This window comes from Manis pentadactyla, chromosome 11, assembly GCF_030020395.1.
Source record: "Manis pentadactyla isolate mManPen7 chromosome 11, mManPen7.hap1, whole genome shotgun sequence".
Lineage (NCBI taxonomy): Eukaryota > Metazoa > Chordata > Mammalia > Pholidota > Manidae > Manis > Manis pentadactyla.
Window position 1 is genome coordinate 114,577,876 of NC_080029.1, and position 14,166 is coordinate 114,592,041.

General features: G+C 48.5%; 1 protein-coding gene across 1 annotated transcript in view; it reads left to right on the forward strand.

Moving 5' to 3' along the window:
- MAP2K1 (mitogen-activated protein kinase kinase 1) overlaps positions 1–14,166 on the forward strand; it is an 81,584-nt gene that overhangs the window by 60,997 nt on the left and 6,421 nt on the right. Inside the window, exon 6 of the mRNA XM_036932276.2 lies at positions 13,456–13,580. Coding sequence (XP_036788171.1) covers positions 13,456–13,580 — 125 coding nt within the window. The remainder of the gene's footprint in view (positions 1–13,455; positions 13,581–14,166) is intronic.

Genomic DNA, 14,166 nt, shown 5'->3' on the forward strand with positions numbered 1-14,166 from the left:
CTAGAGTAGTTGATGCCATGGGGTCACCCTGCTTGGAATGTGCTCCAGTAGAGTTCTTCGGTGCTCAGAATAAAGAGTTGTGTAAAAACAGGACGCTCTCAGGGCCTTAGGAGTTAAGGCTTCTGAGGAGACAGAGTGTAGTCTGGGGGTCTCCCAAGTACCTTGAGGGTGTTCTAGCAATAGTCTTCAGAGGAACTGGGTCCGCAGCTACAGGCAGGATTTCTTAATTCTTTGCATGTCAGTCAGACTTGCTGTTGGCACCAGTAGGCAAGATCTGAAGTGGCCTAAGTTTGTTTTCATTTTGTTGTTGTTTTACAGCTGTTTGTAGCAGACTCACACCTAATGAGTTTTTGAGTGGCTTCTATGACCCGTGCAGGCACTGTCCCCTACTGCTGGGCCTTTTCTGGTGTCGGCCAGGCTTCCCTGAGTGGCGGTCAGGCTGGCCCCTGCGGCCCCACACAGGTTTCTGTCCTGAGCACAGTTCCTGTCTGTGTGTTGCTGTGTCTCCATCTGCAGGTTGCCCATGGTGTCAGGGAACTGGCCCTGGCTGCACCTCTGCTTCCTTTGTCCCCCAGTCTCCTTCCCCAGCCTCAAGGGGGCAGTGGATTTGTAGGGTGAACTGATTCCTTTGGACTCTGTCTAGACTGCTGCACCTTCCAGATGGAGAGAAACCAAGAGTGGCTAATTAGTAGCTAGAATCCAGCATGCTTGTCTCTAGGTTAGAAGCGTGAGTCACGTTTTCGCTAAAATTACCTCAGCTGCTAGACCCACAGCAGTGGATTATGGTTCCAGATGAGTTTGTCTCTTAGCTCTTCAAATGACGCAGATGGGATGCTGGCAGGAGAGAGCGTGTCCTCGGATCCCTTCAGGGAAGCATCCAGGAGGAGGTGGTGTTTGCACTGAACTTTGAAGCACAGGGAGGAGTTTACAAGTGGCAATGTCGGGAAAAGGAATTCCAGGTAGAGGGAAACATGAGTCAGGACACAGAGGCAGGAAAACACAGGTATGTCCTTAACAGGAAAGAGTGGCTTTGTTCATTCCAGTTGTCTAGAACAAAGGATTCCTGATGGCAAGTGGTGGGAGTTGAGGAGGGAAGAGTTGAAGCAACTGAAGAGGGTCTTTACTGCCATGCTCAGGACCTGACCTGGGTTTTGTCAGGCAGTGGGAAGCAGAGGAACCCTCCTGCACAGGGAAGCAAGGCAAGCTGTGCTTGAGGGGGAGGACCTGTCTGCTGTGGCCGGGATGAGCAGGAGAGGAGAGAGGGATCGGTTAGGAGGCTGTTGCCATGGCCCAGGAAGAGAGAACGTGGGTCTGAGTCAGGATCGGGACCGAGTGAAGGGAGAGGACGGGACAGGAAGGGGTGTGTAGTCAGGGTTTATTCTGGGAAGCCCCTGGAGAGCAAAGGGCGGGCGCTGCCACGGACAGATGTGAAGGGAGGAGCCCAGGTGGGAGGCCAGGGGTTGAACAGAGCCTGGCCCAAGGCTGTGCCCCAAGGTAGTACCTGAGACCTTTAGGACAGGCCCCGCTGCCCCAGGCCAAGAGGATCACCCGGGAGAGCTGCACTGCTCCCTCCCACATCCCAAAGCCTGCTTTCTGAGGGCAACCTGGGCTGGGTCTCCCCTCTCCTCAGTTACAGAAAACTTCCTGTGGAGGACTAAAACCCAGGAGAGCTGGTTTCATTTGGAAGTCTGGTGAACAAACAGGGGCAGCTTTCATCACCCACCTCCCAGGCAAGATGGAGCCCAGCCCACAGTGCCCAACACCACAGAGTGGCAGCGTAGAGCCTAGTGGCACATCTCAGCCTAAGGGGGGAACCAGCATTAGGCTTGATACAATTAATTAGAACCAGATGTGGGAATTTACTTTTCTATTTGGAAACAACACATTTCAAAATTTCTCACTGGAGGTAAGTGCTCACCACCTGTGAGGTGTGTGCAGTGCGGTCACTGGGTGGCAGTGGCAGGCAGAGTCCCCATAGAGCTGCCGCCCACCAAGTGGCCTCAGCCACTGCCTTCCTCTCCCTTCTCCCTCCTGGCTGCTGACAGAACATTGTGGAAGGTTCCTTCCACTCAGCCATCAGCACCCTGAGTGACCCTGGCAGAGTCCCTCATCATCTCTGAGCCCTGCTTTCTGTATTCACTCAGAGGTACTCTCTCTTCCTTCTCTATCTCCTGGAACTGACCTGAAGATCAGATGAAACTTTTAGACCCCAACTTTGTAACACCATCAAAGTCACAGCATTTAAAAGCTCACTGAACATATACTGGGCTCCTAAGAAGCTTCTAGTCCTGGTTGGAGAATCAAGATTATACCTTAATATTTGAATGTAAGATGCGGGGGAGAATTGACATAAGGTCTGGGATCTGCCTTAAAATACTCTGTTCCCTACCACCCTGCAAGGAAAAAGCTGAGGGTTATGGATGAAGCAAGATCAGCAATAAGTAAATAATTGTTGAAGCTGGGGAATGGGTATATGGTTACACTCTCTACTTTTGTGAATTGACTTTTTCAGAGAAAAAATTAAGCTGCAGAGTTCCAAGGAGAAGGGAGACTTGTGGCTGTTCGGTAGTCTGGGGCGGCTTCACAGAGAAGGTGGGAGCTGGGTGTTCTTTCAGTGAGGACTCTTGTTACAAATAATAGAAATCAATTTGAGTCAGTGTAAACAGACAGAGGACTTCCTTACAAGGACCCATGGGGCCTGGGGGACCACAAGGGGCAGATGTAGCCAGTGCTCAGGAAGAGACAGGACAGGGTTGGAAGGCCACTGGAGTCCCAGCCTCTCTTTACTTTAGGCTGTTTTGTCCTGCATCTTCTGCACTTGGTTTTCTCTGCTTCTCTGCCCTCCCGCTGTCCCCCAAGCTCCCAGTGGTGATCAGGTTCATCCCAGGCACAGCGCAGACTCAGCTTGACCCTCTCAGCCCAAGTCTCTAGGTATCCTAGCAAAGCCTACACGGTGCAGATGGTTGGTGGGGCTCCGTCTGTGTACAGGTAAAGAGGTTAATTAAGGCGATACTTTTGAGTTAGGCAGCCCTCTCTCCTTTCCCTTCCCACAAACAATAAGACTGAAAGGATGGTAGGTCATATATGAACAAAGAGCAAGAGCAGATGCTTCAGACACACAACATGCAAGGGGTAATTGGGGAACATGCAGTCCTTTTGGCACATCGATAGGAACCAGACTGAGCAGGACCTGATTCTTTATCTTACTGTGCTTTTTCTCAAATTTTAGCTTTTATTTTTCTTCTAAGCTTCCAGAGCCACTGAACTCTAGATTCTGTGCACACGTGCAGTACTTCCAGTTTATTGAGCACTTAGTACCTGCCAAGTGCCGTCAGGTGGGAATCACTATTCCTACCCGACAGCTAAGGGAACAGGCTTAGAGAGGCCCTGTGACTTGGCTGGGGTCACACAGCTAGTGAGTGGTGCAGCCAGGACTCAGACTTTGAAGTTGGTAGTGCCATTTCCACATCACACTATACGCCCACTTAATAGTGTAATTTTTTATGCCAATTGATGATAAAAACCAGTGGCTATTAAGGATTCTTTGTTGTTGGTGAACATGAATTCGCTCAAACAATAAAAGATTTTGGTTTTCTGGCTTAGCTAACCCAACCCCGGGAAGGATAATGCAGCTGGCCTGAGGGGTTATTGTGTCCAGGAACTCAAGTGCTATTAGCTGTTACACTTAACTAAGAGTAGTTAGGAAAGACTCTTTAGTGGGCTCTGCTTCTCTTCTCTCAGGCCAGCCATCTCTGCCACCTGGGAACCGTTGCCTCTGGCTTTCGTCTCATTAGCAGGGGAGGAGAAGCCTTTCTCGGCTTCTGCTAGAAAATCCTGAGGAAGGCCTCTGATTAGGTTGACACAGGCCTGTGCCCAGTGCTTCTGGGGGCTCTGTGGTGTGGGGAGAGGGAACTGAGAGTGGCCCGCCTCGGTCAGGGGCCTGCCCTGTGGCCGGGGTCAGGTCCCCTGACTGGCAGGGGCCGCCTGAAGCAGTCGGTTGGAGTGAGGGAGGAGCATGTTTCCCGAGGAGGGTGTGTAGTGGGGAGGGTTCTTAGTGGGCCACCTGAGGCGTGCCCATTCCTTTTGGCTTTCATTTGTCCTTAAATCAGCAAGCGGCCTTCTGAGTGCTTTCCTTTAGGGGCTAAGCTAGGAATGACCGCCGAGCTGCCTCTTGACCTCCTCTCCCGACTTCTCCAGTCATCATGCAGTGACCCAGGCGCAAGTGGGGACGCCTTACTTTGGTGGGGCTGGGGTCACCGTAAGTACTGTGAGTGACTTGAAATTCTCTCTCCATTTAAAAATGAACATCTCTGGCCTATCTCTACCTTTCCTTTCTCTGTTGTTTTTTTGCTCTCTTCTTGCTGAGCGAAATTAGCCTTCAGCAGAGCAAACCAGGGAGCTTATTTCCCTTTCTGAATTGCAAATGGTTAAGTATTCAAGTAGGCCACGTGGTTCTTCTGCCTGCAGGTGGCTGATGGGCTTTGCTAGGGGTTGCCTGCTGCTTGTCCTCTGAAGTAGTGCAGATAGCCTGGAAGGGGAAATACTTGCTGGAAGGCAGGTTCTTCAGGGGAAAAGTTACTTTGGGATCTTTGGCAAAGGACTTCTACTTGGGTCTTCATTTCCTATCTGTAAAATGGGGCTGCTCTGCCAAATTATTACGGGACCATTACAAATGAGAAACCACGAAACGCAGAATCAGCTTTTCCCTTTACTGCCCCCTTTTCCTTTCCTTTCCCTCTCTGTCTCTTCAGTGTAACCCCATACCTTTTGTTACGGCTTTCATTACATCTTATTTTAAAATTCTTGGCCCTTTAAAAAAAATTTTTGTGTCAATGAAAACCAAATTCTGAACTGGTGAACAATTCATCTCATGTTGTATCGTTGACATTTGTGAGCCTTTTGGGTAAGTAGATGAGCACTGAATTTGTAGAGGGGACACAGAAAGGTAGAGAATGAAAGCATTTCAAAACTAATGAACCTTAGGAGGGGGAAAAAAAAAATTTTAATGCAGTTGGCAGACTTGGTTGCAAAGAGTGGAGAGAGATTAAAAATAGCTGCTTGTTAGGATTTGGCACACGTGCTCCAGAAGTTCCCTTCCGTTTTGAACTCGGTTGTTAATCAGGAGGAGGTGGAAACAACCTCTAGTTCCTGCTGTTAGCACAGTTCTTGCAGTTAGTCTTGTCAAGGAGGATAATGAGCCAGAGCTGAGAAAGAAGTGCTCACCCACTAAAGCGGAGCAGAGATTTATTTTCTCTCAGAGCCAGATTTCAAGGATTTCAACCTACCCTAAATCAGATCCTGTTCTCAGATAAAGCTTATTACATCCATAATGTGAGTGACCCCCTTCCCCAACCACAACTTAAAAACTGTACACTGTGAGCTAAAGGCAGAGGCTAGAGTATTAGTTGTAGGAGCACAGCAGAATGATTTGATAGATGTGCATATTGTGAAGTGATCACCATAATAAGTCTAGTTAACATCTGTCACCACAGTTACAATTTTTTTTTCTTGTGATGGAAATTTTTGAGATTTACTGTTAGTGGCTTTCAAATATACAGCACAGTATTGTTAACTGTAGTCTCTTTGCTGTACATACATCCCAGTACTTATAACTGGAAATTTGTGCCTTTTGACCCCCTTTGCCCTCAACTTAATAATGGCTTTTCTGAAACCTTGGAGAACAACTCACTGTGGTTTGCAATTTGTCTAGACTCAGATTATCTCTGGATAATCAAGAGTCTGAGTTGTACTGTAGCCTCTGCCTTTAGCTCACTGTGTAATCTTCACAGATAACTCCTGGAGTCTGGGCTTCCAGAGTGTTTCTCATCTGTCCTCAGGGGTTTATAAAGCTAACTTCACAGCACTGTTGTGAGGATTAAAGAAGACAGTGCACCTAGAAGGCCTGGCATGGTAGGTGCTCCATGACCCAGGCTGTGGCAGCGTCCTCCTAGGTGGGCGGGGCTGGTCTGCACCCTGCCTCCCACCCCTAGGCTTTCCGCTGCATCCCTTCTCCTTTGCTTGGGGTTGGGGGTATGGGCTGGAGGCTCTTTTCAATGCTCTTGAGGAAGAGCGGATGGGAAAAAGAGGTGACAGGTCATGGCTAGTAGAAGGGTTTGGGGTTGTCTCTGAATGTTAATTATCTCTGCTGTTTAGTTAGCTCCCCGAGGCCATGAGTAACTGACCATGGCTCTGTGGAGAATGTTAACTTGATTCACCAGGGTGAGCTACCTTTTCGTCCATTTCTTCATCTTTGGAGAAGGGTTATTAAGGCTCTACCAGGGTTGCTATGAAGAGGCCATTTGGAACCTAAAGTTACTGTTTAAAAATCTTGTATCTTATTTGCCTTTTTTTTTTTTCTTTAGCATTTATGTCTTACTTTTGGATTCAGCCCTCGTCACAGATGAGTGAGTCTGGTTTCCAGGTGTCACTTAGCTTCCCTGGGGCTCTCATTCCTTCCCTCCACCTCTTCTGTTCAGTTATGCTCCCCATTTCCTCCCCTGCGTCTCTGCCCTATGTTCCTCCATGTTCTGCCCTCTTTCATCTTGCATTCCCTCCCTTCCACCCTACAATAGGGAATGCAACTTCTTGTAATATTAGCCTAAACCAAGCAGACTCCAATATGGCACCTGGGGTTGGGGGGCTGGTACTTGTCTTGCTTCATCTGTTGCTAAGGCTGGCATCCGTTCTGGCTGGTTGGAAGAATTTAGAGTATCTAAGTCCACAGTGCCCTGACCGTGTCTCTCTCTTTGCCCTTACGATCCTGCATGTATGCACATGTTCTTGTTTTCTGTTGGATTCTGTCTCCCTTAGTGATGTCAGCCTTGGGACAGGGTCAAGGGACTGTGTCCTTTTTACTCATAGCTCAGTGCAGGCATTCTATAGGTATTTATAGAAGAAACAAATAACCTGCTGAATTGTTTAATCCAAACCCCTTGCTTTAGGGTGATAGAAAACACTCAGAAGTTAAAATCATATATTCTTGGGGAAAAAATCAGGAGGCTTTGAACTGTGGTTATTTTGAGGACAAAATATCAGAGAAGAAAATACTTCTTCCCACTTAGTTTTTCATCAAACCTCCTTGTTTGTTTTTTTCTTTTTCTTTTGGTATCATTAATCTACAATTACATGAGCAACATTATGTTTACTAGGCTCCCCCCTTCACCAAGTGCCTCCCACAACCCCTATTACAGTCACTGTCCATCAACGTAGTAAGATGCTGTAGAATCACTACTTGTCTTCTCTGTGTTGCACAGCCCTCCCCGTGCCTCCCCCCCCCCACATGTATAGCACATATACATGCTAATCGTGATGCCCCCTTTCTCCCCCACCCCCCCTTATCCCTCCCTTCCCACCCATCCTCCCCAGTCCCTTTCCCTTTGGTAACTGTTAGTCCATTCTTGGGTTCTGTGATTCTGCTGCTGTTTTGTTCCTTCAGTTTTTTCTTTGATCTTATACTCCACATATGACTGAAATCATTTGGTACTTGTCTTTTTCCACCTGGCTTATTTCCCTGAGCATAATACCCTCTAGCTTCATCCATGTTGTTGCAAATGGTAGGATTTGTTTTCTTCTTATGGCTGAATAATATTCCATTGTGTATATGTACCACATCTTCTTTATCCATTAATCTACTGATGGACACTTAGGTTGCTTCCATTTCTTGGCTATTGTAAATAGTGCTGTGATAAACATAGGGGTGCATCTGTCTTTTTCAAACTGGGCTGCTGCATTCTTAGGGTAAATTCCTAGAAGTGGGATTCCTGGGTCAAATGGTATTTCTATTTTGAGCTTTTTGAGGAACCTCCATACTGCTTTCCACAATGGTTGAATTAATTTACATTCCCACCAGCAGTGTAGGAGGGTTCCCCTTTCTCCACATCCTCATCAACATTTGTTGTTGTTTGTCTTTTGGATGGTGGCCATCCTTACTGGTGTGAGGTGATATCTCATTGTGGTTTTAATTTGCATTTCTCTGATGACTAGCGATGTGGAGCATCTTTTCATGTGTCTGTTGGTCATCTGAATTTCTTCTTTGGAGAAGTGTCTGTTCAGCTCCTCTACACATTTTTTAATTGGATTCTTTGCTTTTTGTTTGTTGAGGTGATGAGCTCCTTATGTATTTTGGATGTCAACCCTTTATCGGATCTGTCATTTATGAATATATTCTCCCATACTGTATGTAGGGTACCTTTTTGTTCTATTGATGGTGTCCTTTGCTGTACAGAAGCTTTTCAGCTTGATATAGTCCCATTTGTTCATTTTTTCTTTTGTTTCCCTTGCCCAGGGAGATATGTTCATGAAGAAGTCGCTCATGTTTATGTCCAAGAGATTTTTGCCTATGTTTTTTTCTAAAAGTTTTATGGTTTCATAACTTACATTCAGGTCTTTGATCAATTTCAAATTTACTTTTGTGTATGGGGTTAGACAGTGATCCAGTTTCATTCTCTTACATGTAGCTGTCCAGTTTTGCCAACACCAGCTGTTGAAGAGGCTGTCATTTCCCCATTGTATGTCCATGGCTCCTTTATTGTATATTAATTGAACATATATGTTTGGGTTAGTATCTGGACTCTCTATTTCTGTTCCAGTGGTCTGTGGGTCTGTTCTTGTGTCAGTACTAAATTGTCTTGATTACTGTGGCTTTGTAGTAGAGCTTGAAGTTCGGAAGTGAGACCCTGCCTGCTTTATTCTTCCTTCTCAGGATTGCTTTGGCTATTCAGGGTCTTTTGTGGTTCCATATGAATTTTAGAACTGTTTGTTCCAGTTTGTTAAAGAATGCTGTTGGCATTTGGTAGGCATTGCGTTGAATCTGTAGATTGCTTTAGGCAGGATGGACATTTTGACAATATTAATTCTTCCTAGCCAAGAGCATGGGATGAGTTTTCATTTATTAGTGTCCTCTTTAATTTCTCTTAAGAGTGTCTTGTAGTTTTCAGGGTACAGGTCTTTCACTCCCTTGGTTATGTTTATTCCCAGGTATTTTATTCTTTTTGATGCAATTGTAAATGAATTGTTTTCCTGATTTCTCTTTCTGCTAGTTCATCGTTAGTGTATAGGACAGCAACAGATTTCTGTGTATTAATTTTGTATCCTGCAACTTTGCTGAATTCAGATAATAGTTCTAGTAGTTTTGGAGTGGAGTCTTTAGGGTTTTTTATGTCCTTGTTTGTTTTTGAAGGAGGGTTCACCCATCCTCATTGTTGCAGGGACTGAGCAGGATCAGGGCATAAAACCGTAGCACCTTAGAGGTCTCCTGGGGAAGGTTGTCAGCCTGGAAGCCTAGTGGATGGTAGATGCTTCCTCCAGAATGCAACCTGGCCTGCCAGGTGCTGGGACTGCCTCACCCTCTTGATACTGCAGGCTCAGAAAGAGAACCCAAGGCCTGGAGAAGGCCTCAGGAGGTACAGGGCCTGGGCCTGTGATTTGAACAGTGTTTGAGGTCGCTGCTAGGAAAGAAGTGGGAGGAAGCCTGATTGGAGGTCCCAGGGCTCCAGGAGCAGAGCAGTATTCCACGTTGGGAAGGGGACTCAGGAGAACGTGACACCTAGAAGCAGAAGTGAGAGGGTGAGTGGGAAAGGAGGGTGTTCTAGATGCGAGGACCAGCACGGTTACAGGGGTCGGCCAGCTGCTCTGGGAGAGGTGGACTTGGAGATAAGTTGCAACAAGAAGTTGGAGAGGCCAGGACGGAGCCGTGAATGGCTTGGGTAGCCAGACTGAGGGGCTCCGACTGCAGATTCTGTGCATGGGCTGACCCACTGGAGGAGTGCTGACTGCTCTGCGGAAGGGGGTGGGGGCGGAAGAGACTGGGGACAGGGAGGAGCAAGGGGGGGAAGGCTGGTGATTGTGGAAAGCAAATGCTTAATGCTGCAGTAGGAGGAAACAATCTCTTGCTGTGTCTGGCTTGAATCTCTTTTCTGCCCCCAGAGACGAGCCTGATTTGGCTGAGGCTGCCAGGCAGGAGCAGATCCCAGCCTGGCTGCTTCAGCCACAGGCTCCGGAGTTGAGTGATTTAGAGTGCTCAGGCCTGCAGCTCCTCGTCTGGTCTCCCAGGTCACCAGGAGGGCCACGTGTCGTCCATCTGGCTCCCAGGACAGATGTGGTCCAAGCAGGGACAAACCCCATGGGGTTTCCTTCTGACCCTCTGTGCCATGGATCTCTGCAGCTCCCCAGGCAGCCTCATTCCCTGGGGTGGGTGGGGAAGGCAAGAACTGACAGCCAGGGAGGAGGAAAGTGGTGTTATGTAAGTTTTTAAAAAGGGAGGTTTGCTTGCCATGTGAACAGAAATCAGATACAAGGACAGTTACAGAGGCAGTGCAGTAGCTCCCGAGCAGCAGCTGCAGCCTGGAGAGGAATGTCTGAGCCAGCAGAGGAGGGCACCCAGGCCTGGGGAGGGGGCTGCTCCTGTCGGGGAGCAGGGGGGTCTGGTGCCGTGAACTTGTCACTCATTTTGTTCCTGTAACATGGTGTGCTGTTTACACGCCCACACTTCATTAGATTGGTCCTGCTCTCCATTTGGTGAGGTTGCAAGAACTGTGATCATCATCAGCAGTTTCCTGATGGGCAGACCAGACTAGAGAAGCAGAGTGACGTGGTCAAGGCCGCTTGTGGAGCAGGTAGCAGGGTGAGGATTGAATGCAGGTCTCCTGTCTCTTTAGCCAGTTCTGCTCTTTTGCTCTAAAGGTTTGACAGGTCTTGGGAACATTTGGAAGATGAGGGCTTCGTGGCCCAAGCCCAGGGCTGAAAGGCAGTGGCATTTGGTGGGAAGGGTGAGGAGAGGCTCACATCAGAGTGTCATCCATGTGCTTGCCCCGCCAGGCCCTGCAAGCACCATCACTCGCCCCATTCCTCTGTTCTGTCTTGTTACTCAGCATCACTGTCCCCACACTGAATGCTGACCTCCAGGGGTCGGGCATCAGTCTTCTGAGAAGGGCCACAGCACTGTAGAGAAGAGGACTAGTGGCTCCTTGGAAGTGTCTGTAGGGGCCTGTCCTCATACTAGGCTTGGGAAAGAAACAAAAGAAAAGTTAGTCCCTGTTCTCCTCAAGTTTGTAATCTCCCCACGTGTTTGAAAGGATTCCCCAGGAGGCCGCATGACACTCCCTCGACTTGTGCGGGTCTTGGCTCAGGCATCATCACTGCACAGAGGCCCCCCCCTCATCACCTGTCACTGCAGCTCCCCCCATTGTCTGTGCTCTGCTTGGTTTTATTTCTCTTTTCTTCGTGGCACTTAAGACCACCTGACATTACACATTGGTTTGTTTTTGTCTGTCTCGTCATACAAAAATGTAAGCTTCGTGTTGGTGGGAGCTTAATCAGTTTGCCTGTCCTTCTCTCCCTGTTGCCTGCATGGTGCCTGGCATGTAGTAGGTGCTCAGCGAATGTTAGGTGGGTGAGTGAAACAGTTGAGTAAAGTGGCACAGGGGTGGGGAGGGGACAGGGCTAGGCATCAGGAGGTCTGAGTTCTGAGTCCGGCGTTACCCAGTTTTTGCCATGTGACCGCAGACAAGTTTGGGCCTTAGACTTTTCCTATCCACCATGAAGGGGAGGAGCCATATTGTCTAGGAGGCTACTTCACACACTTACGTTCTGGAGGTCTGTATGTATGAGATACGGGTGTGGGGGGGGTGTGGGTTGCCAAGGGGTTTGGAAAGGTCTCAAGTCCTGTAACCGGACGAAAGATTAGGGAGACCACACCAGTGGCTCTGAGGGCATGCCTGCGCACACAGAGTTCCCATCCATTGATTCACAAGCGTTTGGAGCGGCTTCTGTGTGTCAGGCATCATCCTGGCTCTGCAGTTTCAGTGGTAAGGCCCACAGCGTCCCTGCCCTGGAGCTGATGGTGGGTAGAGGGAAGCTAGCGCTGGCTGGGGGACTGTGGTTGTGGTTCCCGCCCGACCCAGGAGGGGTATGGTGAGCCCTTCCCCTGGGAGGCGGTGGGCAGGGGAAGGACTGGGATAGGAGAGAGTGATTGTTTTTTTTTCAGTTTACTCTTGGAAAGATACTTAAATAGATCCATTAGAATCTGTTTAAGAATAAATGAATGCATTCATATGAAAATATTGAATGGAAAAATAATGGTAGTAGTGGTTGGTAGGTTGGAATTACGGGGATTTGTTTTTTTTTTCTCTAATTCTTGAGAAGTTCTTTACAGTGTCTCTATTACTTCTGCCAAAGATTCTCTGCCACAGTGCATACATTTTGCCCCTGGATATGGTCTGCTCTTGCGTGGTTCTCATTGTTTGCTGATGTCTGCCCACAAAACCCTGGTCTGGGGACTTTTACCAAGTCCCAGCCTCAGTTTTCCCATCTGTAAATGAGAATATTTGTCCTACTCTGCCCACATTACAGAGCAGTTTGAATCAGAGGAGACAGTAGGAGGAAAACCTTTGCAAAGGGAAGGGCCAGGGGATTAGTAGCTGGGACTGGAAGTGGGGAGGGTCTGAGTGCAGGGAAGGGGGATGGGCTGCTGGGGGCACTGCCTGGACTCTGAGGACCAGCTTTCAGGCCTCCCTAGTTCTCTGGCCCCAGGCAGCAAGGGACTGTTCTGGGCTAAGGTCGGTATAGCTGTGAAGGCCCTTAGGGAAATGACTGCAGTGAAAGAGATCATAAGTCAGCTCCCAACCCCAGCGGCACGTATTCGTAACACTCACGTGCTCTGGCCTTGGTCCCGAGGTCAGGAGCAGGGATCCATGCCTCCGTCCCATTCCCCTTGTCTTTGGTCTGTAGCTTCAGCAAGCAAACAGGACTTGTGTTTTTCTTCTCCCCTTATGATTCAACTATAGATATTGTGTCCTGCCAGTCAAGGTGGTTGCAGCAACAAACTTTTTTTTTTATTAAGGTATCATTGATACAATCTTATGAAGGTTTCACATGAGCAACATTGTGGTTTCAACATTCACTCATATTATCAAGTCCCCCCACAAACACCCCATTGCAGTCACTGTCCATCAGTGTAGTGAGGTGCGATAGAGCCACTACTTGTCTTCTCCGTGCTGTACTGCCTTCCCCGTGACCTACCTATATTATGTGTGCTGATTATAGTGCCCTTTAGTCCCCTTCTCCCTCCCTCCCCACACATCCTCCCCAGCCCTTCCCCCAACCCCTTCCCTTTGGTGACGGCTAGTCCTGAAGCAGCAGACTTTAAATCTTGACTATGCAGGATAATTGACTTTCCTGTGGGTCATCTGGCCGAGACTGAATTCTCAGAGTGGAAATCCACTGACTTCAGTCCTGCTTCTACAGCAGCGTGTCCTTTCCTCTCCTTGCAGTCCTTTCTAGAACCCTGAGCAAGGGGGCGTAAGGGGTCTGGGTGTGCAGCCCAGGGCTGGCGCTGTGATGGGAGCAGGGGTAGGTCCTGGGACTCATGGCCAGGGCTGTATCTGTGGAGTGACCAACCTCCACCCACACCCCACAACCTACCTGTGCCAATCCTCACTTCTGTTCTCTCTCCGGCAGATGTCAAGCCTTCCAACATCCTAGTGAACTCCCGTGGGGAGATCAAGCTCTGTGACTTTGGGGTCAGCGGGCAGCTCATCGACTCCATGGCCAACTCTTTCGTGGGCACAAGGTCCTACATGTCGGTATGAATAGCAGATACTGTTTCTTGAGCTTCTTGACTGGTCAGGGAGAGGGGCCGAGGGGGTGCCCTCCCTGGTGGAGCCAGAACCTTGTGCTGGAGGGATGCCTGCCTCTTTGGTCGGATCGGGCAGCCACTGTAGGCCTCCCTTTATGGAAGTTCATGCCCACATCCTCATTCCTTCTTGCCTGCTCCCTACCCTCACCTGCCACTCTAGCTCCTGTCAACATCACTCACTAGGTCGTGACCCACATCTCTTCCCCTTCCCTCAGTGACCCACAGTTTCAAGAAACATGAAACCCATTCAGCTTCCCTAAATGTCTAAAAACTGAGCAAACATCCTGGGCCCCCCAACTGCCAACTCAGGGCCACTCATCTGCTAAGTTCAAAATCAGCAGGCCAGGGACAGATAGTAAGGCCCTGGGACTTATTGATCCAGGGTTTAGTGGTTTGGATTTTTGTGGTTATGTGGTCAGTTCCAAAATGGTAGTGTTGGGGTTAGTGAAAAATCCTATGGGAGAAATTAATTTGTTGTCTGAATAAATATACAATGCTCAGAATAAAAAGTTTTTGTAGGGTTCTTAAAATAC